General features: G+C 47.6%; 9 protein-coding genes across 10 annotated transcripts; 5 read left to right on the top strand and 4 right to left on the bottom strand.

Annotated features, from left to right (window-relative positions):
• The first annotated feature begins 3 nt into the window (after nt 1-3).
• Nucleotides 4-2,936, top strand: LOC136183477 (uncharacterized). Of its 2 annotated transcripts, none has more exons than XM_065970134.1 (20): nt 4-77; nt 132-347; nt 401-489; nt 539-655; nt 717-925; nt 983-1,067; nt 1,114-1,170; nt 1,218-1,316; nt 1,367-1,435; nt 1,484-1,556; nt 1,609-1,667; nt 1,718-1,812; nt 1,866-1,966; nt 2,019-2,168; nt 2,220-2,279; nt 2,335-2,429; nt 2,481-2,564; nt 2,628-2,687; nt 2,734-2,796; nt 2,850-2,936. In XM_065970134.1, exons 1-20 carry the CDS (start codon nt 41-43, stop codon nt 2,853-2,855), a joined length of 1,824 nt encoding a protein of 607 aa, XP_065826206.1. In that variant the 5' UTR covers nt 4-40; the 3' UTR covers nt 2,856-2,936. The 2 variants fall into 2 exon arrangements, with proteins under 2 accessions (XP_065826206.1, XP_065826203.1); XM_065970131.1 differs by having other exon boundaries at nt 2,845-2,936.
• Nucleotides 2,937-2,974: 38 nt separating this feature from the next.
• On the top strand, nt 2,975-4,043 carry LOC136183485 (uncharacterized). Its single transcript, XM_065970141.1, has one exon. The coding sequence runs from the start codon at nt 2,985-2,987 to the stop codon at nt 3,921-3,923; it is 939 nt and encodes a 312-aa protein (XP_065826213.1). The 5' UTR covers nt 2,975-2,984; the 3' UTR covers nt 3,924-4,043.
• LOC136183486 (uncharacterized) lies at nt 4,023-5,171 on the bottom strand. The gene is made up of 7 exons (XM_065970142.1): nt 5,121-5,171; nt 4,644-5,071; nt 4,548-4,593; nt 4,437-4,496; nt 4,347-4,385; nt 4,183-4,299; nt 4,023-4,127 (listed from the first exon to the last, which is right to left on the bottom strand). Exons 1-7 carry the CDS (start codon nt 5,160-5,162, stop codon nt 4,095-4,097), a joined length of 765 nt encoding a protein of 254 aa, XP_065826214.1. The 5' UTR covers nt 5,163-5,171; the 3' UTR covers nt 4,023-4,094.
• Nucleotides 5,172-5,175: 4 nt separating this feature from the next.
• LOC136183482 (RNA binding protein fox-1 homolog 1-like) lies at nt 5,176-7,275 on the top strand. Its single transcript, XM_065970140.1, has 10 exons — nt 5,176-5,419; nt 5,706-5,909; nt 5,962-6,015; nt 6,075-6,167; nt 6,221-6,281; nt 6,330-6,525; nt 6,615-6,642; nt 6,753-6,778; nt 6,837-7,029; nt 7,087-7,275. Exons 1-10 carry the CDS (start codon nt 5,210-5,212, stop codon nt 7,141-7,143), a joined length of 1,122 nt encoding a protein of 373 aa, XP_065826212.1. The 5' UTR covers nt 5,176-5,209; the 3' UTR covers nt 7,144-7,275.
• Nucleotides 7,276-7,328: 53 nt separating this feature from the next.
• Nucleotides 7,329-8,498, bottom strand: LOC136184032 (tachykinin-like peptides receptor 86C). The gene has a single exon (XM_065970853.1). The coding sequence runs from the start codon at nt 8,496-8,498 to the stop codon at nt 7,329-7,331; it is 1,170 nt and encodes a 389-aa protein (XP_065826925.1).
• A 76-nt stretch (nt 8,499-8,574) lies between these two features.
• Nucleotides 8,575-10,119, top strand: LOC136183489 (BAR/IMD domain-containing adapter protein 2-like). The gene is made up of 9 exons (XM_065970146.1): nt 8,575-8,751; nt 8,811-8,883; nt 8,982-9,071; nt 9,151-9,172; nt 9,230-9,317; nt 9,367-9,432; nt 9,490-9,576; nt 9,635-9,723; nt 9,777-10,119. The coding sequence occupies exons 2-8, from the start codon at nt 8,877-8,879 to the stop codon at nt 9,659-9,661; spliced, it is 387 nt and encodes a 128-aa protein (XP_065826218.1). The 5' UTR covers nt 8,575-8,751; nt 8,811-8,876; the 3' UTR covers nt 9,662-9,723; nt 9,777-10,119.
• A 114-nt stretch (nt 10,120-10,233) lies between these two features.
• On the bottom strand, nt 10,234-11,403 carry LOC136184031 (tachykinin-like peptides receptor 86C). Its single transcript, XM_065970851.1, has one exon. The coding sequence runs from the start codon at nt 11,401-11,403 to the stop codon at nt 10,234-10,236; it is 1,170 nt and encodes a 389-aa protein (XP_065826923.1).
• A 180-nt stretch (nt 11,404-11,583) lies between these two features.
• On the top strand, nt 11,584-15,267 carry LOC136183967 (ataxin-2 homolog). The gene is made up of 18 exons (XM_065970784.1): nt 11,584-11,708; nt 11,768-11,840; nt 11,939-12,028; nt 12,109-12,170; nt 12,229-12,300; nt 12,366-12,410; nt 12,491-12,586; nt 12,636-12,701; nt 12,755-12,841; nt 12,906-12,995; nt 13,048-13,317; nt 13,369-13,551; nt 13,599-14,326; nt 14,381-14,444; nt 14,499-14,569; nt 14,623-14,679; nt 14,730-15,065; nt 15,112-15,267. The coding sequence occupies exons 1-18, from the start codon at nt 11,637-11,639 to the stop codon at nt 15,146-15,148; spliced, it is 2,499 nt and encodes an 832-aa protein (XP_065826856.1). The 5' UTR covers nt 11,584-11,636; the 3' UTR covers nt 15,149-15,267.
• A 3,127-nt stretch (nt 15,268-18,394) lies between these two features.
• LOC136184104 (UNC93-like protein MFSD11) lies at nt 18,395-20,764 on the bottom strand. Its single transcript, XM_065970948.1, has 15 exons — nt 20,592-20,764; nt 20,480-20,531; nt 20,294-20,420; nt 20,157-20,236; nt 20,009-20,105; nt 19,894-19,952; nt 19,739-19,833; nt 19,608-19,683; nt 19,490-19,555; nt 19,388-19,432; nt 19,241-19,333; nt 19,003-19,189; nt 18,817-18,952; nt 18,667-18,735; nt 18,395-18,617 (listed from the first exon to the last, which is right to left on the bottom strand). Exons 1-15 carry the CDS (start codon nt 20,676-20,678, stop codon nt 18,531-18,533), a joined length of 1,356 nt encoding a protein of 451 aa, XP_065827020.1. The 5' UTR covers nt 20,679-20,764; the 3' UTR covers nt 18,395-18,530.
• Between the last annotated feature and the right edge of the window lie 266 nt (nt 20,765-21,030).

Raw genomic sequence — 21,030 nt, 5'->3', positions numbered from 1 at the left:
TCACAGCGGCCACTCTCTTCAGTTTTCAAACGCTTCGGCGATGGACGGCTTCTCGTCCAGTTTCTCCAGTCTTGACGGTGATTTTCGCTTCTTCCCGGAGTGCAACGCCGATCGGGAGTGTCGTTTTATAGAAAAAGTATCGCTGGGATGCGATACGCCACTGTCTCTCCTCTCGCCGGAATCAGAAAAGAGTCAAGCGGACCACGCAGACGTCTCAACGGAAGAAAATAAGACACTAATCGCATCGGCAACACAAGATCGACTCGATCCCTTCGGTAGCAGCGAAACGAAGACATCGGGGGTCACATTCGAAGATTTTGCGACAGAGTCTAGAACGAAATCCCTCGGTAAAAATGCATCGATACAAAATTGAATTACTATTAATTTTTAATTAATTAAGGCGAATTTGGATTGACCTATAATGTTCAATTCAAGCCGGCTGCTGAAGCGATAGCAGCAGAGGAGGGAGACGAAAACGCAGACTTTCAAGTACAGTATTAACCTCATTGAGGCTTTTATTATTGTAGTTTTTTATAAGGATGGTTCTGAAGCGAGTAGTAACAGCACGGTCGTCTCTCCGACGACTTTGTTTGGCGCTTGGAGCAGTCGTCTCGGTGCTTTGGACGGCAGTGGTCAGTTATCGTCTCATCGGCGGGTGATTAGAAGTTTTTTAGATGATTTTTGCGCTGGGGTCATTTTGAATATTATATGTATAGCCGCAATTTTCACTTATTGCTGATTCTCCTACTGAGTTTTCTCCTTCGCCTGATAAAGAAGCAGAAGTGACCTCTTTTCTTCCGCAATCGCCGAGTTCTAATGAACAGCATGATATTATTGATGAGGGGACGTGCGAAAAGGGGAAGCAACTTCTGTTCTGCAGTCTTCCCTTTGTGCACTTTTCTGGCGTCGCTTTGGGTTCGACAAGGTAGAGAAAAAAGAAAAAAAAGTCGTCGGTTTTTCTCCAATGTTTGACTTTGTTTAGCGTCAAAAAATTCACCATTCGAAATACCGTCGATAAGAGCATGAAAGTGGTGCTAAGCGTGGGCGAAAGTTTCAAACATTTTTTGGTAAAACGAGAAATTCATCTTAGGAGGTACGTAATTTTTTTTCTAGGTGGAAGCCGACGGTCAGAAACCTGCCGCTTCAATTGAAGTTACGGCGAGAGCCAAGGTAATGGTAATAGAGGTTTTCTCCAAAAAGGGCCTATTTTTTGCTAGGAGTGCTTTTCCGTTGTCGTCTGGTTTATCTGTGAAACGGAGAGGCTCGTCCAATCGTCTCTCGCTATCAGTTTATCTGAAATTGGAGATACTTATTACGTAAGCGCTGACGTGTTCAATCTCTAAATTCTCTTAGGGATCCTTGATAGCTTCCTTTGTCGGGATATGGTGGACGTAGTCGAGTTCAATCGAAAAGAGATCAAATCTACATTCAGAAGGTAGGTATGGCTTATTATTTGAGGTTTCTCGTGTAGTCAAGCCTTTAGAATGGCACTGCGACTCTTGAACTGATGAACACGGGCTCGAGATCCGCGTATGTGAAGCTTGTTTGGGATGGAAGTACGCCTAAAAAAAGACTGCGATAATGGGGCTCGAAATACAAGTGCTCTAGGTGGAGAGGCTCCCGACGTCACGCCAGACGAATTCGTCATCAAGCCACGTGCCAAAAAGGCAGAGCTGTCCACATAAGAAAGGCGTAAGACTTAATTCCTTTTTTGTAGATTGTTCGCATAGACTTTCACTCTCACCCGGCGTCCAATTCGGGAGATCTTTATGTTTATTCGCTGGACGAAATAGTTCGCGCTCGCTACGTAAAGTACGCAGTAGTAGTGACGCGACTCTAGTAGCGCAATCACGTTGTTTCTGAAGGAGTTGCCAGCAGTTTGGGAGCGCGAATGGTTTACCGAGGCAGTTGCCAAGCAACCTACAGTCCATGATGGACTTTCCTTTGGCTGCGAAATTCCAGTCAGGTAACCACATCGTATCAATATAGTAATTCGTTTATTGGCGACGTCGTGTCAGACTTGCACTGCTCACAATATCTTCAACTTGAGTCAGATGTGCTGTTGGATCGTCTAGAAACAGCCACATTACGCATCACATCTTTGCCGTCGTCCTTGCCTTCTTCCTCCTTGCCTACGGTTGTTGTTCCTTCGCCAGAAAGAATGAACGGTGAAATATTCTATAGAGCAATATAGTATCTAAGTATGACGTGGTTGTTAGCTGCAAATAGGGTTCCAGAAATAATGAATTTTGGATCCGCTTCTTGTCAGGAAGAAAAAAGTGAGTTTGGAGTAATTTGCGATTAATTAAACATCTTAGTGGCGAATATTTTTAGGTATGGTTATCAAGCTCAGTCATATCGTTGTTTCTCAGCGGTTCAGTGCTGATACTGAGTGGAAATTGTTTTCTGTAATGCCAACATTTTCAGAGGTCAGTCACCTGTAGGAAACGTAGGTGTTGTGTGCATTTTTTGGTGTACAGGATGCCGATGGAAAGCTGATGAAGGCGTCGTATTCCGTCTTTTCTGTACGACCTCGTTCTGGTGTCTGTTCAAAGGACAACGAGGTTTGCTATCTGTCTTGTGGGACCGGCGTTTCTTTGCGAGTTTCTCTTCTGTTGGAATGTTAGGTGAAAGCAACTTTCAAGCCTCGGAATCGTGGAGAATTTCATCAAGTTTGGGAATTGGAGGTACGTAGAGTAGATTTCCAGTTTCTGCTAATATCACTTTTGTCAGTTTGGATCGCCTACAACTCTACCTGTCGATAGGCCAAGGATGTATCTACTTCTTTGTGGTTCGGTATGTTTATTGATCACATTATAAATTATTACTCTCTAATTCTCTTAGGGAAGACGTAGGTCTTCACACTCACTTAGTTAAACTTTTGTTGTTGTTGTTGTTGTACAGTATATAAATCGGACTCTGCAGCAGAAAATCTATTTAGGTCATTGTGTAGACACGTGATTTCCTAATAACGCGCTCGGTCCATGCGTGCGATCACGCGAATACGAATCGCTGACAACGTTGGGAGACTTCGTTCACTGTGCGCAAAGTTCATGGCGTCGTTCACGGCTGTGGAGAGCGGATCCGAATTCACGTCCGACTACAAGATCTACTATCGAAACGAGACCGGCCAAGCGATATCGCCCTTCCACGACATCCCACTGTTCGCGAGCGCCGATAAACGCACGCTGAACATGGTCGTCGAAGTGCCTCGCTGGACGAACGCGAAAATGGAGATCGCAACGAAAGAGCCCCTCAATCCGATCAAGCAGGACATAAAAAGGGGCAAGCCGCGTTTCGTCCACAACTGCTTTCCCCACCACGGCTACATCTTCAACTACGGCGCCTTTCCCCAGACGTGGGAAAATCCGCAGCACCGCGACGATCACACGAACTGTCTCGGCGACAACGATCCACTCGACGTCTGCGAAATCGGCTCGGTCGTCGCAAAACGCGGCCAAGTGAAACAGGTGAAAATCCTCGGCCTGATGGCGCTGATCGACGAAGGCGAAACCGATTGGAAAATCATCGCCGTCGACGTGACGGATCCGCAAGCCGACAAAATGAACGACATCGGCGACGTCGACGTCGTCATGCCGGGTCTGATTGCCGCCATTCGCGAATGGTTTAAGATCTATAAGATGCCTGCCGGAAATCCGCCGAATGCGTTCGCTTTTGACGGCGCGGCGAAGGAGCGGGGCTTCGCTTGTTCGATCATCGAAGCGTGTCACGAGCAGTGGAAGCAGCTCATTGCGAAGAAGGCGGATGGCGGGGCTTTGGCTTTAGCTAATACTTCCGTAGAGGGTAGTCCGTTTCGTATCGATCCCGCGAAGGCGGGGGAGATTTTGGCGGCGGCGGCTAAGCTAGGTTCGCCTGCGTCTGTCGATGCTTCGGTGGACAAGTGGCACTATGTCAAGGCCTAACTAAACTAGTTGTTTTCTCCTTGCTTTTGTCATGCAGTTTCGCCCTTTTCCTTAGTGCATGTATGTGTGTGTGTGTGTGTGTGTAAGTGAGTCGATGGATTAAATGGTTTCCACGTGTGATTTATTGGGGCAAGCAAAGCGCGTATAAATGTTTACCCTCCTTGTTGGTGATTAGTTGAGCAACAGTTTAAGAGTTGATTGCAGCTTAATTAAGAAGATATTGATGAGTTGAATTTTTTGGCATGTGTCTTTTGCTCACTTTAAATTCTTCCTTAGGGTTATCATCCTCCTTTAAGCTGTTGCTTTCCATTGCCTCGAATTGTTCTAGAGTTTTCTTCATATTAAGTTTGGAAGCTCTCAGTTTTGCTTCCAGTATCTAATCACGAGAAATAATTAATTAAATTTGTGCAGATTGGCTATTACGGCCGTCTCTCGCTTCCTTTGTTCTCTCTTCGCCGCTATCTGAATTATCAATAATGTATTTTAATCAACGAGTGGAGATGAACGACTCACGAGTCTCTTATGTTTGCTAATCTGTCGAATACCATCTTTAAGTTTCCGGTAAATTTCTACCTAATTCGTCAACTGCTAGAGAACCAGTGAAAAAAGGATTCTTTTAGGTACTTTTGCATTGAGATGATTGAGCTTCATGAGAAGTTCGCGCGTCTTCCTAAAAAATAAAGGAATAAGTGATCTCACTAAGTAGAAATAGGTACATACCTATCAGTCTCGCTGAACGAATACCCGTCACCAACAACTAACGTAGCATCTTCACTACTAGCGCTCTTCTCTCGTCTCTGAAGCGCAATTTCCAACGCATCGCCACCACTGGTGGCATCTCTTCGTTGACGCTCCAGAGCGAGACTTTTCCCCCGTTCGACGAACTTGCACCAAGGACAAGTGCAGTTGCCATGGAGAGGCAAGCGGCCGCTGTCGCGTTGCCGTCGAATCGGGGCACCTTTCCACTCGACGACGTTCGTCCATGAAAGCGAGCTTGTCGTCTGGGAGCCCGACGTCTTTGCGAAACCCTGCGGCGTGCGCCACACGCCGTTTTCGTCTTCGATGCAGAAGCCTCGTACGGACGAGGCGAATAGGTGCGAATGGAGCTGGCCGAGGTGACCGTTGCAGGAAACGTGGAGAATGGTCGTCTAAAATTTATTACAGGGAAAGAAATCGAATTGCCGCGGCGTTTGGTACGTTTTCTGTCGCCCATTCGGACGCTTTTGTTGCCCTTGCCATTTAGCGCGCTAGCTCACACGTGTCTTCGAGGAACGCCCTCGAAAAGAATGGCAACTCTTCGCCCTTCGTCGTCATCCTCGTCGTCGTCTTACGCGCAGCCAAACGGAGGCAGTGGCAACGTGGGACGACTCGATAGTCGATCGGCAGGCGACGAAGCATCGAAAACGTCGTCGCAAGAGTCAGAAGGCTACCATTCGTGTTCGCAGTCGAACGAAAGGACGAGGGGCAGCGGCGACGTCGCGAGAGACGCCCGAGAGGTGAGCACATCGTCAAGAAGAGTCGTAGAATCTCGATTGGCGAGCATTTCCGCTTCCGCATTCCGCCAGCGGTGAACCTTAGCTGAGAAAGCAACGACCGCTTTTTCCCGACCTAAAACTAAAAGAACTTTCAGTGACGCCTCACCGAAGCGTCGTCTGTAGCTTCAATAAGGCTTGGGGAGGCGTTTTTTGATAACGTAACTGTACCACGTGGTATGGCACGTTTCAGTTTAGCCCCCGAAACAAAACGGTCTCAATTGACGCTGAAATTATATTAATTCCATAGGATAGGCATGATAAATCGATCTCGACCGTTGAGGCGCTCACCGATAGTCGAAGTGGAGATTCAAAATCTGATTCGGCAATTCATGGCATGCCCGTTCCCGTCCAATCGTCTACCTCTTCGGCGGGGCCCAGCGGGCAAAGACGACTGCACGTGTCCAACTTACCGTTTCGATTTCGAGACAATGATCTTGTCAGGCTCTTTGAGGTGAGAATGAGTGCAAAGCCGGCGGCGCTCTCTCGATGGATGATTTCTCTAGCCGTACGGTCACGTTGCTGAAGCCGAGATTATTTTTAATGAACGAGGATCCAAGGTTGGGTTTATTTTTTTTTCGGGGCATTTTCTTATACGGTAGCGTTGCGTGCTACGTAGGGATTCGGGTTCGTCACGTTCGATTCGGGAGAAGAAGCCGACGTCGCCAAATTTAAAGTCCACGGTTCAGTCATCGATGGACGAAAAATCGAGGTAGAATAATGTAATCTAAGTCGAGATATTCACACACACAAAGATTGCGTAAGGTGAACGAGGCAACGCCGAGAACGGCACCGAAAAAACCAAAGCCATATCCTCCTCCAGCAGGTGAGATAAAAAAATACAATAGGACTTGATTTATTTATTTTATTTTAGGCTCTATGCCTCCTGGTCCCTATCGAGGATATCTTCCTCCGCCGCTTCCGCATCGAGGCGGGTATGGCTCCATGGGATATCCGCCAGCGGCGATGGCGGCGGCCGCCGCCGCTCAGCGTTCCATGTATGATCCGAGAGCGTACGGCTATCCGGACATGGGCCAGGCGTCGTATCCCGGCTACGGCGCGTATTCCGGGTAATTGAGAGCGTGCAATGTCGATTTTTGATGAGATGAATGATTTGGCCTGTTTGTGCATGTGTGCCTGTGCCTGTGCCTGTATGCAGCTACGGTACTCAAGATGCTTATCAATCGGTTAGTGCATGGAGGGCTGAAGCGACGTCATCTTTGTATCGTCGTCTGCTACGCGCGCCTCTTCTTTTCTGTACGAACTAAATCGTCTTTTTTTTTTGTTTTGTTTGTAGGGATTCTCTCATCAGGACTACGCAGCGTGAGTCATTCTTGTTAGACTCTTTTTACTGCCGTTTTTTACGAGTTTTGCGATACAGGCAATACGCTCGTTACCTAGAGTCAAGTCAGGGCGGTCAACAACAACAACAGCAGCAGCAGCAGCAGTCACAGCAGCAGTCACAGCAACCACAACAACAGCAACAAGGAGGGGGAGGAGGAGGAGGAGGAGGTAGCCAACAGGGAAATCAACAGCAGGCTTCTAGCGGACAAGATCGACCAGCTTATTCGTCAGTAAGTCTTCGTTAGAATCTCTCTGTTTTGTCGCGAGTCCTTGTTGTGTTTTTATAGTCTGGCTATGGGCCCATTCACGGGTATCAACCGCACTATAGATATCAGCCCTACTGAAACTCAGAATGAATTCGGGGATCTCTTTAGCGTAGCGTACGTGTTATTATTGTCATTAAATTACGTGTGCCTAGACCACAGACGATTCTTCTTTATAATGCGTTTCTAGAATAAACTTGAAGGTGCACCACACACACACACACAGAGAGAGAGACAAACGCAGGTGACGTATCTGATACATAGAGTCAGTTTTCAACTTCCTGTCCCGTGTACAGCTTGTTGTTTATTTCTGTCGTAGTCTTCGTCTGCTGACTTTGACTTTGACGACGGGTGTGATGGTAAGACGCGGCTCTGTTGATTTGACGTCGAAATACGCGTGACAGCCCTAAGAACGTGCAACACGATTCGGCGGAATTGTCGTTTGGGTTTCTGTTCAACGATGTCAGCCAGAGAAAGTAGAGTATAGAGTTGATTACGAAGTTGGCCTCGTGCAGTATGTCCACTGCATAGTACGCTTTCTCCGGGAAGCGAAATGTTCTAGCAGTTGTTCCTAGTTGTCCCGTCTGCACTGGCATAGTGCATATCAACTTGCAAATAATAACTGCAACGATGTATTTGAATCCTCTCGACTTGAGCAGTGTTATCACCGAACGGTTTGGATTTTCCTCGCCGTGAGTTCGCTCTCGATCCCTTTGAGCTCTCAAGACTCTCCACGCAATCACTACTAATAGACTCAAAGAAATCACGGTGAGGAATTGAGGCAGATACGACTTGAAAGTGAAATACAAGATGCCGTAAATCAGAAGAGAGTGGCCTTTCCAGCTTGTAAATGGAACGCAAAGGCCGACTTTCTCCTGTCCTGGAAAAACGTAAAGTCTGGCTTGGAATGTACCCCAGCTCGTGAGAGGAAAGAGTGCAAACAGGGCAGCTGCAAAGGCGCTTACGATCACACATATTATTGCTTTCTTTAGCGAGAACTTTCGTCTCATGCCGTTCGCTACGGCGTCGTAGCGATCGAAAGCGACGAAAAATACGGCCCACGCTGACCATCCGCCCGTGAAATAGTAAAGTGCGACCATGAACTTGCACAGACCGTCGTAGCTGGGAGTATTCGGGAAGACCTGGCCTATGACTAAAGTCGTCGTAATCACGCAGCAACCGCTGACTAGATCGGCTGCAATTGAATTGAGCAAGACAAATGTCGAAACCTCGCGAAATCCGTTACGCTTGATTTGAACGATGAAAATCAGGCCGCACATAATAACAGTGAAAATTCCCACTGAAAGGCTGAGGACGACTTTGGCAGTGCCGGGAGAGAATATCAACGTACCTCCGCCGTAGTTACTGTAGCTTCTGTTAGTGCCATTGAATGTTTCGTTATACATGTAGTGCTGCCAGTGGTCGTAGCCTGACATCGGCTGATTATGCAGTGAGCCAACTGCAGCTATTGCATTTAGAGCTGCAGTTTACGTGTGCAGAGGTGCAGATTATGCAGCTGACACGCGAGTGCGAAAATTTGCGTCATCGTCAATCCGGGAGACGCGACCACGCTCCTCCTAGTGGCATGAACAAAGAGTCGATTCGGGAAAAGATAAAGTTCCAGCCGCGTCGTCGAATCATTTCTCGCGCTCCGAAGAGCTCGGAAACGTCGTCGAAGCTCTATTGCACGTCAGTGCGCCTCGCGAACACGCACAAAACGAAGACAATAGCTTGTTTTCGTCGCGTAGAACGTCTCGACGCTCGTGCCGGCGCTGAAAACGCTCGCCAATCTCGGTCGAACGTATCAGAAAGCGATGGCCGGTACGCAGAGGGAATATCGTGTGGGAAAGTGGGAGTCGCGGCGTTTGTTTGCGCGAGAACGATTAGATTCGGGCGTGGACATCTTGTTTACTCTGTAGATTGCACCCGAGCGGCTGCCTCTTTTTGGGAGGTGTTCAACCAGATTGCTCAGCACGCCGCCGACTATCGAACGTCGACGCGTTTCATCGGTACAGTACGCGTGGGGACGAATCAATGAGACGCGCGGAACGAATGAGGGGGCCCGTGGGGGCGTGGTTATTTTCTTAGGCGATGCCATGATGGAAATATCGGAAGTGCATCGACAGATCGAGACCTAGAATTCTTTTTGACTTATTTGCATTTGCAGATGGTGGAGGAAGGAGCTTCGAAATGTTCGCAAGAAGTTTCGTAAGGAGAATCCCGGCGTTTCCTTTCAAGACGACAGAGAAGCTCAGGTATTCCAATAGAAAAAAACTCGAGAAATATATTCTGTTTCTTCTGTAGTTACTTCAAACTCTACACGATAGAGAAACCGATCTTTTTGACGTCAGAAGCTACGGATTGCGAAAGGTAACGAAGCAAAATGCGTCACCTAAAGTGCGCTCTCCTGAAATTTTGGTTTGAAAGGCCTTGATTTTGGAGAGAAAAATACATTCGATTGTCGTGGAAAAATTTTGCCACGTAATCAAGAGCAACATAGTCTATCACGGAAGAGTGCGTCTACATGCATAATTGATGAAAAATCCAAGTTCTTCTTTTTTTGAAATTGTAGTCTTATAGCGGATTGTCGCGAAAATAAACGACTGGGTATCTCTCGTCTCCGATTCAACCGAGACCCAAGACTTCAACGATCTTCTCAAAGTAAAGAACAAAGTCTCCTTTAGAGCCTTCGATTCGATTCGATTTTTCTTTAGGATCCGACATTGGTTCCGCGCAATCGATGGCTCGAAGACGACTCGCGGCATTTTCTCGACGGTCCCCTGCCGTCGCGGGCGCCGCAGCCCAATGCCGGATCGACGGCCGTCGGACGAAAGACGTCCCAAACGGCGGATCGAATGCGATCTCAATCAGCGGACAACACGCTTGCAAGGCCTGCTTCGCGAACCCTTGTTGTGTTTTTATAGTCTGGCTATGGGCCCATTCACGGGTATCAACCGCACTATAGATATCAGCCCTACTGAAACTCAGAATGAATTCGGGGATCTCTTTAGCCGTAGCGTACGTGTTATTATTGTCATTAAATTACGTGTGCCTAAACCACAGACGATTCTTCTTTATAATACGTTTCTAGAATAAACTTGAAGGTGCACCACACGCACACACACAGAGAGAGAGAGAGACAAACGCAGGTGACGTATCTGATACATAGAGTCAGTTTTCAACTTCCTGTCCCGTGTACAGCTTGTTGTTTATTTCTTTCGTAGTCTTCGTCTGCTGACTTTGACTCTGACGACGGGTGTGATGGTAAGATGCGGCTCTGTTGATTTGCCGTCCAAGTACACGTGACAGTCTGAAGAAAGTGCAACACGATTCGGCGGAATTGTCGTTTGCGTTTCTGTTCAGCGATGTCAGCCAGAGAAAGTAGAGTATAGAGTTGATCACGAAGTTGGCCTGGCCCAATATTTCCACAGCTTCGTAGGCTTTCTCCGGGAAGCGAAATGTTCTAGCAGTTGCTCCTAGTTTTGACGTCTGCTCTGGCATGACACATATCAACTTGCAAATAATAACTGCAACGATGTATTTGAATCCTCTCGACTTGAGCAATGTTATCACCGAACGGTTTGGATTTTCCTCGCCGTGAGTTCGCTCTCGATCCCTTTGAGCTCTCAAGACTCTCCACGCAATCGCTACTAATAGACTCAAAGAAATCACGGTGAGGAATTGAGGCAGATACGACTTGAAAGTGAAATACAAGATGCCGTAAATCAGAAGAGAGTGGCCTTTCCAGCTTGTAAATGGAACGCAAAGGCCGACTTTCTCCTGTCCCGGAAAAACGATAAGTCCAGTTTGGAACGTACCCCAGCCCGTGAGAGGAAAGAGTGCAAACAGGGCAGCTGCAAAGGCGCTTACAATCACACATATTATTGCTTTCTTTAGCGAGAACTTTCGTCTCATGCCGTTCGCCACGGCGTCGTAGCGATCGAAAGCGACGAAAAATACGGCCCACGCTGACCATCCGCCCGTGAAAAAGGAAAGTGCGACCATAAACTTGCACAGACCGTCGTAGCTGGGAGTATTTGGGAAGACCTGGCCTATTACAAAAGTCGACGTAATCACGCAGCAACCGCCGACTAGATCGGCTGCAATTGAATTGAGCAAGACAAATGTCGAAACCTCGCGAAATCCTTTACGCTTGATTTGAACGATGAAAATCAGGCCGCACATAATAACAGTGAAAAGTCCCACTGAAAGGCTGAGGGCGACTTTGGCTGTGCTGGGAGAGAATGTCGACGTACCTCCACCGTAACCGCTGTAGTTACTGTAGCTTCTGTTAGTGCCATTGAATGTTTCGTTATACATGTAGTGCTCGTAGCCTGACATCCGCTCAAGCTTGGCTGATTATGGAGTGAGCCAACTGCAGCTATTGCATTTAGAGGGAAATGCAGCTGCAGTCGCACATCCCCTGTTTACGTGTGCAGAGGTGCAAATTATGCAGCTGACACGCGAGTGCGAAAATTTGCGTCATCGTCAATCCGGGAGACGCGACCACGCTCCTCCTACGTGTTTCCAGTGACAGAACAAAGAGTCGATTCGGGAAAAGATAAAGTTCCAGAATGTCCGCCGCGTCGTCGAATCATCTCTCGCGTTCGGAAGAGCTCGGAAAAGTCGTCGAAGCTCTATTGCACGTCAGTGCGCCTCGCGAACGCGCACAAAACGAAGACAATAGCTTGTTTTCGTCGCGTAGAACGTCTCGACGCTCGTGCCAGCGGTGAAAACGCTCGCCAGTCTCGGTCGAACGTATCAGAAAGCGATGGCCGGTACGCAGAGGGAATATCGTGAGGGAAAGTGGGAGTCGCGGCGTTTGTTTGCGCGAGAACGATTAGATTCGGGCGTGGACATCTTGTTTACTCTGTAGATTGCACCCGAGCGGCTGCCTCTTTTTGGGACGTGTTCAACCAGATTGCTCAGCACGCCGCCGACTATCGAACGTCGACGCGTTTCATCGGTACAGTACGCGTGGGGACGAATCAATGAGACACGCGGAACGAATGAGGGGGGCCGCGGGGGCGTGGTTATTTTTCTTAGGCGATGCCATGATGGAAATATCGGAAGTGCATCGACAGATCGAGCTGCAGCGCGGCGACGTCGTACGTAGAACTAGCGAAAGAGTCGTAGGCTCGACCAGAAACGTTGCTCTTCTCGTAGCTTCGATCGTATTTGAATGATTTCGTGCTGCCTCTCGAGGCAAAAGTAGAAAGTGAAGAAAAGGCTTTAGCTGTACGTAGACTCTAAGAGAGACCGTTTGGGCCCAGGGCTCCTTATTTGAAGTCCTGTTTCCGTAGGTGCTCCAGCGGAGCTACAGAGATGACTGTGAACTTCGTATTCAGGTGCATTATTTATACATTTTAGTGTTTTACCTACATACCCCTGAGACCTAGAATTCTTTTTGACTTATTTGCATTTGCAGATGGTGGAGGAAGCTGATGAGGAGCTTCGAAGCGTTCGCAAGAAGTTTCGTAAGGAGAATCCCGGCGTTCCCTTTCAAGACGACAGAGAAGCTCAGGTATTCCAATAGAAAAAAACTCGAGAAATATATTCTATTTCTTCTGTAGTTACTTCAAACTCTGCACGATAGAGAAACCGATCTTTTTGACGTCAGAAGCTACGGATTGCGAAAGGTATGGGAAGTGCGTCACCTAAAGTGCGCTCTCCTGAAATTTTCGTTTGAAAGGCCTTGATTTTGGAGAGAAAAATACATTCGATTGTCGTGGAAAAATTTTGCCACGTAATCAAGAGCAACATAGTCTATCACGGAAGAGTGCGTCTACATGCATGCATAATTGATGAAAAAATCCAAGTTCTTCTTTTTTTGAAAATTGTAGTCTCACAACGGATTGTCGCGAAAAATAAACGACTGGGTATCTCTCGTCTCCGATGCAACCGAGACGCAAGACTTCAACGATCTTCTCAAAGTAAAGAACAAAGTCCCCTTAGAGACTTCGATTCGATTCGATTTTTCTTTAGGATCCGACGTTGGTTCCGCGCAATCGATGGCTCGAAGACGACTCGCGGAATTTTCTCGACGGTCCCCTGCCGTCGCGGGCGCCGCAGCCCAATGCCGGATCGACGGCCGTCGGACGAAAGACGTCCCAAGCGGCGGATCGAATGCGATCTCAATCAGCGGACAACACGCTTGTAAGGCCTGCTTCGCCGTTGGCGAGATGGCGTCCGGAGGAGCAGGGCAAACCAACGCGTCAAAATTTTGTGAACGGGGAAACAGATGGAAGCAAAGATGTATATATACATATGTTATACTTACGTATTTATTTGAGAGTGTTTGTGTAGTTTTATCCGTTCCAGTCGCATGTTTCCGGATTTACTGGATTTGCTGCTGAGAGAGGCGGCGGCGGCGGCGGCAGTGGCGGCAATTCTCAGCTGTTTCAACCGCTGTCTGATTCTCCTGAGAGTCGGCAGTTCGGGTCATTGTGGACTCAGGAGAATTCACCTATTGGAAGAATAGATCGTCAGGTATTGTGTCTTTTTTTAAATCGAAGAATTGCTAATGGGCGTTCTAGGAGCAACCTTCGGCTCTGTCAGTGAGGTCGCTCGGTGATCTGACTGCGGAGTCGAGTGAAACTGTAGCGCCTATGGGGCAAGTCAAATCGTCGTCCTTTGAAGGTCTTGCGCAGCAAAGTCATCCGCTGCAACAGCCGCCACCGCCGCCTCCTCAACAACATCAATTTCAAAATTCACACCAGCTCAATTTTCAGTCTCAAGTCAAATCGTCGTCGTTTGAAGGTCTCTCGCGAAGTCAGCCACAGCAACAGCCGCCTCCGCAACAACAATTTCAAAATTCGCAGCAGATGAATTTTCAGCCACCTGTACCGACAAGTCAACAGCACGTGCAACTGGCTCCTTCTCAGCCATTCCAAGCGCCCGTTATGACGATTCAACAACAACCGCAGCTTGCACCCGTCGTGCCGTCCACTTCCGCGCAGCTGCAATTTTCTCAGCCACCGCTGCAGATTCAGCCTCCGGTTATCGCTCCGTCTCAGCCTCACGTTCAGCAACCCATTCAGTCTGAACCGCAGTCCCTGATGCAGGCGTCTATTCCAGTGGCGGCGACACAGCAGGTCATCGGAGCTAATCCCCAATCGTATCCGGCTTTGCAGCAGCAACCGATGGCCGTACCCGTTCAGATGCAACCACAGGTCGTCTTTCTTCAGCAGCCCTCACAGGCGCCAGTGAGCCAACCGGTGAAGTCGAAGATTGCTCCGTCGTCGTTTGATGGACCAAAATACGGGTTTGCATTACTAAATCTTTACTAGAATCTTTTTTTGAGTGGGGCATCGCTTAGTATGAAGTTTCGAGCATTGTACACGTTCTCGGCGACGACTCCATCGCAATTGTCATTCAAAGAAGTATTATCTAATTAAAACTTTGGAGGCTTTTTTAGATACAGGTCTATTTTTTAGGGCGATTTCATCGACGCCGTCGGCGAACCGAGGGATGGGTGGCAATACGGCGAAAATGGCAGAACGCGAAAGTACCTCTTAGGAAAAAATGTCTGCGAGTTCTTTTTTGATTTTTAATTCGCAGATCTGGATGGTTTCCGGCAAATTATGCTGAGAAAATGGTTGCACTGAGAGATCCAAGGTACATACATATGAGAGATACCCCGTTTCTCCAACGTTTTACACGTGCAGAGTTGGCACCGGTACAACGCCCCGGTATTTACGGCGAAATAATGCCGATACGAGCGTCTTGCGCCCGGCTATTCCCGCTCCTGATTACAGACAAAGGACGACAGTGACGGCACCGGTGGCCACCGTGTCGAATTCCCTTCCAGTTGTGAGCAGTGTTGTTCCAATTGCGGCGTCTATTTCTCTTCCTCCTGCAACTGCACCAGTGGCTCAGACGACTCCAGAAGCGCAGGCGCCCCCAGTTACAGTTACGACTAGTGTTTCGTCTGCTAGTAATGACGCTAGGCCAGATCTGGCTGCAAGCCAGAGTGAAACAAACGTTGCTGTGGGACAGTCTGGGTAAGTAGTGATTTGCACAGAGTTTTTTTCTATTATTTCTCTTCAGATTGACCAAGTTCATGGGAGTCGAGCAGTTTGAGTGACAAAGTATTTCTAAAAAGATATAAGAATAAAATTTTGACGCGTGTTGCGCAGTGTTCTTTTCTAATGATGACGATTCGTTTCTTTGTGTGTTCCATAAAGTTTTCTATGCAGTACGGTATATTTTGTTTTTTTGCATTTAGGGTGTTGCATTGGTGTCACGGATATAATTTCGGCGCGGTACCACTGGGTTGACCATATATGGTTGTGACTTTAACGCGCATGCTCAACAACTAGAAAAAGAATCGTCCGCGTGCGACTTGGGATTCCCTCGTTCGCCTCATCATCGCTGCGTGTAGCTTGGATTTCTCCGCGTATAAGGGTAAGCAGACGAACTGAGCTTATATAGCTCTCGATCGAGCCGTCGGCACGTTTTCTCCCTCGCGTTTTTTCCGCTTCATTAGACTGCGCGAAAAACGGCGTTAGAGCGTCGAAGCAGGCTGCGTGGCGCTGTTTTTCGCACAGGACGAGGCGACGTGACGATGCGCGAAGCGCGCAACGTCACGTTACTCGATGCTGCATCCACTCGCATCTAGGCGATCCCTCACCGCGCGCACCCGCTTTTCCATTCGTTTCACCCCTTTCTTCTTTTCTTCTAGTTTGGCGAAGAAGACGACGAAAGATCAGAGAGCACGTGTCCAGCGCGACATCAGGTTCGCACCGCAGCCTTTGGGCCCCCTGTGGTGTAGGCGTGCACATAAGGGGCGGGGCTCTCTGCGACGTACACGGGTCGGATTGCCTGGCGTGCCACTGCCCGCGCTCGCGGGCATAGAAAATTTCCGGCAGTCTAACCATTAGGTCTGGTTTCCGATCGTCTAATCGAGGGCGGGTTGGGGTTCGCGAGTGGGGGCGGGTGTCATGGCAGCGCATGAAGCCCACATGTGTATGTTGCAGAGAGTGTAGCGGGACAACAAATCGGTATAATGTAATGGCCATCCCTCACGTGCTTCGTTTGCATCACTACGTTAGTTTGCACGGGTCCTCTCCCTTGCATTAGGGTTTAGTCGGCGGCTGCTAGTAGGGTAGGGCGGATTCTGTAGTAGGCTTGTAGCTCCTTTCCCCCTCGTGCTTAGCTAGCAGCCGCCACGTGCTTTAGACCATTTTCAATGGATTTCGAGGTAATCTAGGTTGATTAGAATATAGGAATATTTTAGGTCAATGGATTTTGAGGTAATCTAGGTGCTATTTGTCTTCATTTTTATATTTTCTTTTAGGTGTAGAATAGGTTTTTATTTTTTTGCAGGTTTTAGGTCAGTGATTTTTGAGGTAATTTAGGTGCCATTGTTTCTCACGTAGCTAATCTGATATTTAGGTCAATGGATTTTGAGGTAATCTAGGTCGATAGCTAGGTTCCATTTGTTTCTAGGTATTTTTTCTGCAGGTGTAGTCTAGTAGGTTTTTATTTTCTTTTGAACAGGTTTTTATTTTATTCACAGGTTTTAGGTCAGTGGATTTTTGAGGTAGTGTAGGTGCCATTGTTTTTCACGTAGCTAATCCTGTTATTTAGATCAATGGATTTTGAGGTAATCTAGGTCAATAGCTAGGTTCCATTTGTTTCTAGGTATTTTTTCTGCAGGTGTAGTCTAGTAGGTTTTTATTTTATTCATAGGTTTTTGAGGTAATTTAGTGCTCTCATTTCTCACGTAGCTAATACGTTATTTAGGTGAACGGGTAGGTGTATAAATTGTCAATAAGTTTTATGATGATTCTTCTTTCTTTTGCAGGAACTGACTCAGCGCCGGGGAAAGTCAAAGGTAAGCATATGAGTTACGATATAACACAAGTCTTTTCTGCAGTGTTGAGTATTGATTGGAAAGCCAAGAAAGAAGTGACTTTTATGCATGTATACGGTCGTTTTTTTGTAGCGTTTTAGCAATTTGCACGGTAGCGCACATTCGCATCACGTGCCGGTGTATAGCGCACTCACGCGACCACCGCGGCGGAGCCATCCCGCCGAGAGCGCACGCCGTCTCATCTCGCGCCGTGTGCTGCGGCACCACAAAGACAGGTGACTGCACCAGAGAGCGGTGTTCGTTGTTTCTAACGTTCCTTTTTTAGGTGACGGTGTCCTGAGCATGACCTAAAACTGCTCTCAGCCGGGGTCCTGAACATGACCCATCCATCAAAAACTGCTCACTTTTTAGACAAGGGGAGGGACGGTTATTTTATTTAATAAATTTGAAAAAATGCACAGAGTGTACCCTCGCGTTTCATGCAAAGGCAGTTTTGACGGGGTCATGCCCAGGACCCCTGCGAGGCAGTTTTTGATAACGGGGTCATGCCCGGGACCCCGGCTGAGAGCAGTTTTTAATGACGGAGTCATGTTCAGGACCCCAGTCCTAAACAGACGCTTAGCTAAATACGAGGCAATGAATCTGCTTACCGGATAAATCCACAGAGAGCTGCAGTCCTCGCAGCTAATGTGTGCCTGCTACCGTCCTCTGTAGACGCATGCAGGCACGTTTTTGATGTAGGCGCCATTCTCCGACAGAGACTACCAATAAAGGACAGTAGCCTCTGTTTGGAAATACACGCCATAGGGTGGGCAGTTTTTCTGCTCGTACCCAGGAGAGGTGGCCGTTTAGACGATATTGCCTCATACCACAGGAGGCGTACAATGGCCTTTTAGGGGTTTGCAACTTATAATTAAGTTGTGAACCCCGTGGTCGCTTGGACCAACCCGTCCTTGCCGAGGACGTTGGGACCGCAGTCAACCTCTTCGTCTCCTTCTTCTTCATAACGAAAAACACCATTGAGTCCCTTCATTTTTTCCGGTCACGTTTCGATATAAATTAACTACAGCAGAAAATGCCAAATATTAGAGTCATATGGGTCCATTTTTACCGCGAGGTCAAACAGATAGTATATCCCCACTGTTTTATAAAGAGAAATTAGAAATCGGGGAGATGAAACAAAGAACTATACAGTACAGTGTAGCTCAAGGTTTAGTGGCTCAGTCACCGATTTTGAATTTAAACGATCACTCTGCGTTAACGTAAACGTTTCGGAGCCGCAAATCGGTGCGAACACGAACAAAAACTGGAAAGGGGGTCTTCCCACACAAATGATGGTCTAAAAAGACCATAAGAACCTCGCTGATTGCTCACCTCTATTCTTCCGATGTCAAAAACGAGCAGACGCGAAACTGAGAGCCTGAGAGCGAGAGATGCGAGTGCAATCAGTGCATGCGCAGTACCTAAACGTATTGATTGACATCTCTATTACATTTCTAATGCTAAAACTTACAGTTGATTTCGTTTGACTGTTTATTTTCGACGCTCATCTCCCAGCTCAACTTCTTCCCACAATTACCACCCCCGTATTTATAAAGCAGCGAGCAGTACACGACAAAACAGCTTCGACATGCACCTTTGTCTCCCAATTCTACTGTATGGGCGTATAGCCGGAGTAGCGCTTGGAATTCCACTCCACGTGAATAAAAGCACTTGCACCGATTACGGCAAAAAACACCTAAGAAAAAGAAAATGAAGTTGTCACAACAGCGAACACTCTCCTGTACCAAAATGATTAGCTGATAATGAAGAAGGAGATGCGAACTGTAGAAAAATCCCGCGGCAGCAGCAAGAGACTAAAACAAATAAATAAATAAATAAATAAATAAATAAATAAATAAATAAATAAATAGTACACGGTTACAGGCATAATGTACCTGAAAGAATTTATAGAGCGCGAAAGGAGGCGCACTATCCTCCTGATATAGAGCCATGATGATGGAATAGATCTGCGTGTTGAAACAGGCGTCGCCGAAGCCAAGAAGAAACGCAGCACATTGAGCAAGATAAAGACTAAACAGAAGATTCTCATAAGAGACAAAGGCTTCATCCGGTTCACTTACTTTGGGCCAAGTAGAAGTGGGTATGGAGTCTTCGACAGATCATGCGCTTCCTCAAAAGGTGCATTCGACGGTATGCTCGTAAAGACGAGAAAATAGCAGACAATGTGCGAAATGAGGCCAATAACGACGATGGGATCGCGTCCGTGACGCACAAACTTCTTGCCAAGCAGGCCAAAGAGTAGACCAGCTGAGAAAACGATACAATGACATAGAAGAGTGACGATGACTCGCTTCTTACCTACTATTTCACCTACACCGATGAATAGGCCAGTGAGGGGAACGTACTTCTTGCCCAGTGTCGGTCCAAATTTCGGCGGGAGTACACTATTTCCTACACGACGTTATTATGAGGAAAACAGGCGAGACCGTGGACAAGTGCTCTTACCGACTGCCGTGTCGTAGACAGAGCTAAAGAACGTCAAATCTAACCCTAATAGAACGCAGTCCTTTATTAAAAATTCACACGCGTTGGGGGAGATGAACTGACCCGTGTAAAAACAGAACAATGATATGCAAAGCATTTCCTTCGTTTTCAGCAAGTTTCCAGCTTTATCTACGCAGAAGAAAATCGAACAATAGATGCGCCACTTGACTTATGAACCTACAAAATGCTGCAAGAACGGGCGACGGTTCTGATTTCTCCTTTCCTCCGCTGAGACTAAATTGAACGTTGCTATCAGTCTGAAAAAAAAGTTGCGTGACATTGAGTTTTTTTTGACAAGCAAACGTTCCCTACAGTTTCCGTTTTCCTACGCAAACACAGAAACAGGCTGACGCCGAAAACGCCGCAACCGGTCAGAACTCCGTAAATGATGTATCGCTCCGTCATCGCTACACAAAAAATAAAAACGTAGCAAAAAAAAAAGAAAACAATTGGCTGTAGTTCCTCACATATATTCGTCGTGTCTCCTTTCAGGTAGAAAAAGACGAAAGCGTTGCCGAGCACCAAACTTGAAGTTCGTACACGTCATTTGGAGATTCAATTACAGACGCAATTTTTTCTCACCTCGTCTCCATCATTGCCCAGAAAATTCCCGCGTTGCGACCCATCGTGCTCTTATCCGAGCACATCGTCAAATATTTTCCCTGGGCCGTCCACAAAGCTAAAAAGAAAATTTGAAATTTTTTTTCGAATATTTTTTTGCGATACTCACATCCTGCACAGAAGCCGAGCAGAGCGGCCAAAGCGTAGATTACACCCTCAATGGGATGTATGATAGCTGCAATGAAACCGCTAAAAGAAAAATCGATCTGAACTGCTAATTTCGCTTTCTCTTTCTCTTTCCCTTACACGTATGAAAGTCCACTCAATGCCATCGTCCATTTGGCTCCCAACAGCGCAACGATCGACGGTGCCACCCAATTGGCCGCCGTAAAAATCGAGTATATGATTGCGACGCTGTTGAAACCCACTTCATCTAATTTACGGCGACAAGAGATTATTCCTGTAGAAAAAAGGGTTCGTCTCTGACTGCACCTCCTCTATCGCCAAGGCCTCCTTCGGTTTCGTTGCTCTGGAGGACAGAAGGCTGCGCGAAAGAGAGAACGCAACGTTGCGCGTAGAGTAGGGGGGAGGGGGGTGTGCGCACCTCGATCACTGTGCTCGTCTGGAAGGCGGTAAAGAGAAACATAAAGCCGAAGCCGTGCAGGAGAACGCCGGCGATGTCGTTGGCCATTGCGTCGTCGAAATCGAACTAACTATACTCAGCTCGTAAAGCGTGTAGCGTGCTCGCGATGTACACAAGGAATTCGGCCGTAGTGCGCATGTTCGATCGGAAGAGGGCGACCCTTCCCGTCTTGAGTCGTCTTCCTTTCTTAGCACGAGATGCCGAACGGTAAACGGGCATTCGAATACTATCTAAAAGTCGCGATCGTTGGTTTCCCACGGCAAAAGGTGGTCGCAAGAAACCGGGCGCCGGTCTAAAGGTCAAAGTAGGTGGTCCCGCCGTGGCGCAACCGCCCAAAGAGTAAGATCTCGCCCTCGTTCCGCGACGATTCGCTTCTCACGCGACGCGTGCCCGTTCAGGA

The sequence above is a fragment of the Oscarella lobularis genome, chromosome 2 (assembly GCF_947507565.1).
Source record: "Oscarella lobularis chromosome 2, ooOscLobu1.1, whole genome shotgun sequence".
Lineage (NCBI taxonomy): Eukaryota > Metazoa > Porifera > Homoscleromorpha > Homosclerophorida > Oscarellidae > Oscarella > Oscarella lobularis.
This window is presented reverse-complemented; position numbering and strand designations above follow the sequence as displayed.

Excerpts from the sequence above, each read along its gene's own strand:
- LOC136183477 (XM_065970131.1), top strand. The coding sequence starts at position 41 with ATGGACGGCTTCTCGTCCAGTTTCTCCAGTCTTGACG. Across the intron at positions 1,171-1,217 it reads AAGTTACGGCGAGAGCCAAG|GAGTGCTTTTCCGTTGTCGT; the intron begins GTAATGGTAATA and ends ATTTTTTGCTAG. Across the intron at positions 2,430-2,480 it reads TAATGCCAACATTTTCAGAG|GATGCCGATGGAAAGCTGAT; the intron begins GTCAGTCACCTG and ends TTTGGTGTACAG.
- LOC136183485 (XM_065970141.1), top strand. The coding sequence starts at position 2,985 with ATGCGTGCGATCACGCGAATACGAATCGCTGACAACGTTGGGAGACTT.
- LOC136183486 (XM_065970142.1), bottom strand. The coding sequence starts at position 5,162 with ATGGCAAGGGCAACAAAAGCGTCCGAATGGGCGACAGAAAAC. Across the intron at positions 5,072-5,120 it reads CCGAATGGGCGACAGAAAAC|ACGACCATTCTCCACGTTTC; the intron begins GTACCAAACGCC and ends AATAAATTTTAG. Across the intron at positions 4,594-4,643 it reads TCGTTCAGCGAGACTGATAG|GAAGACGCGCGAACTTCTCA; the intron begins GTATGTACCTAT and ends TTTATTTTTTAG.
- LOC136183482 (XM_065970140.1), top strand. The coding sequence starts at position 5,210 with ATGGCAACTCTTCGCCCTTCGTCGTCATCCTCGTCGTCGTCTTACGCG. Across the intron at positions 6,016-6,074 it reads TTAATGAACGAGGATCCAAG|GGATTCGGGTTCGTCACGTT; the intron begins GTTGGGTTTATT and ends CGTGCTACGTAG. Across the intron at positions 7,030-7,086 it reads ATCGACCAGCTTATTCGTCA|TCTGGCTATGGGCCCATTCA; the intron begins GTAAGTCTTCGT and ends GTGTTTTTATAG.
- LOC136184032 (XM_065970853.1), bottom strand. The coding sequence starts at position 8,498 with ATGTCAGGCTACGACCACTGGCAGCACTACATGTATAACGAAACATTC.
- LOC136183489 (XM_065970146.1), top strand. Across the intron at positions 9,173-9,229 it reads GATGCCATGATGGAAATATC|ATGGTGGAGGAAGGAGCTTC; the intron begins GGAAGTGCATCG and ends TTGCATTTGCAG. Across the intron at positions 9,318-9,366 it reads AAGACGACAGAGAAGCTCAG|TTACTTCAAACTCTACACGA; the intron begins GTATTCCAATAG and ends TTTCTTCTGTAG.
- LOC136184031 (XM_065970851.1), bottom strand. The coding sequence starts at position 11,403 with ATGTCAGGCTACGAGCACTACATGTATAACGAAACATTCAATGGCACT.
- LOC136183967 (XM_065970784.1), top strand. The coding sequence starts at position 11,637 with ATGTCCGCCGCGTCGTCGAATCATCTCTCGCGTTCGGAAGAGCTCGGA. Across the intron at positions 12,029-12,108 it reads AACGTCGACGCGTTTCATCG|GCGATGCCATGATGGAAATA; the intron begins GTACAGTACGCG and ends TATTTTTCTTAG. Across the intron at positions 12,171-12,228 it reads AGCTGCAGCGCGGCGACGTC|CTTCGATCGTATTTGAATGA; the intron begins GTACGTAGAACT and ends CTCTTCTCGTAG.
- LOC136184104 (XM_065970948.1), bottom strand. The coding sequence starts at position 20,678 with ATGGCCAACGACATCGCCGGCGTTCTCCTGCACGGCTTCGGCTTTATG. Across the intron at positions 20,532-20,591 it reads AGACGAGCACAGTGATCGAG|CCTTCTGTCCTCCAGAGCAA; the intron begins GTGCGCACACCC and ends TCTTTCGCGCAG. Across the intron at positions 18,736-18,816 it reads CGCTCTATAAATTCTTTCAG|TCTCTTGCTGCTGCCGCGGG; the intron begins GTACATTATGCC and ends TATTTGTTTTAG.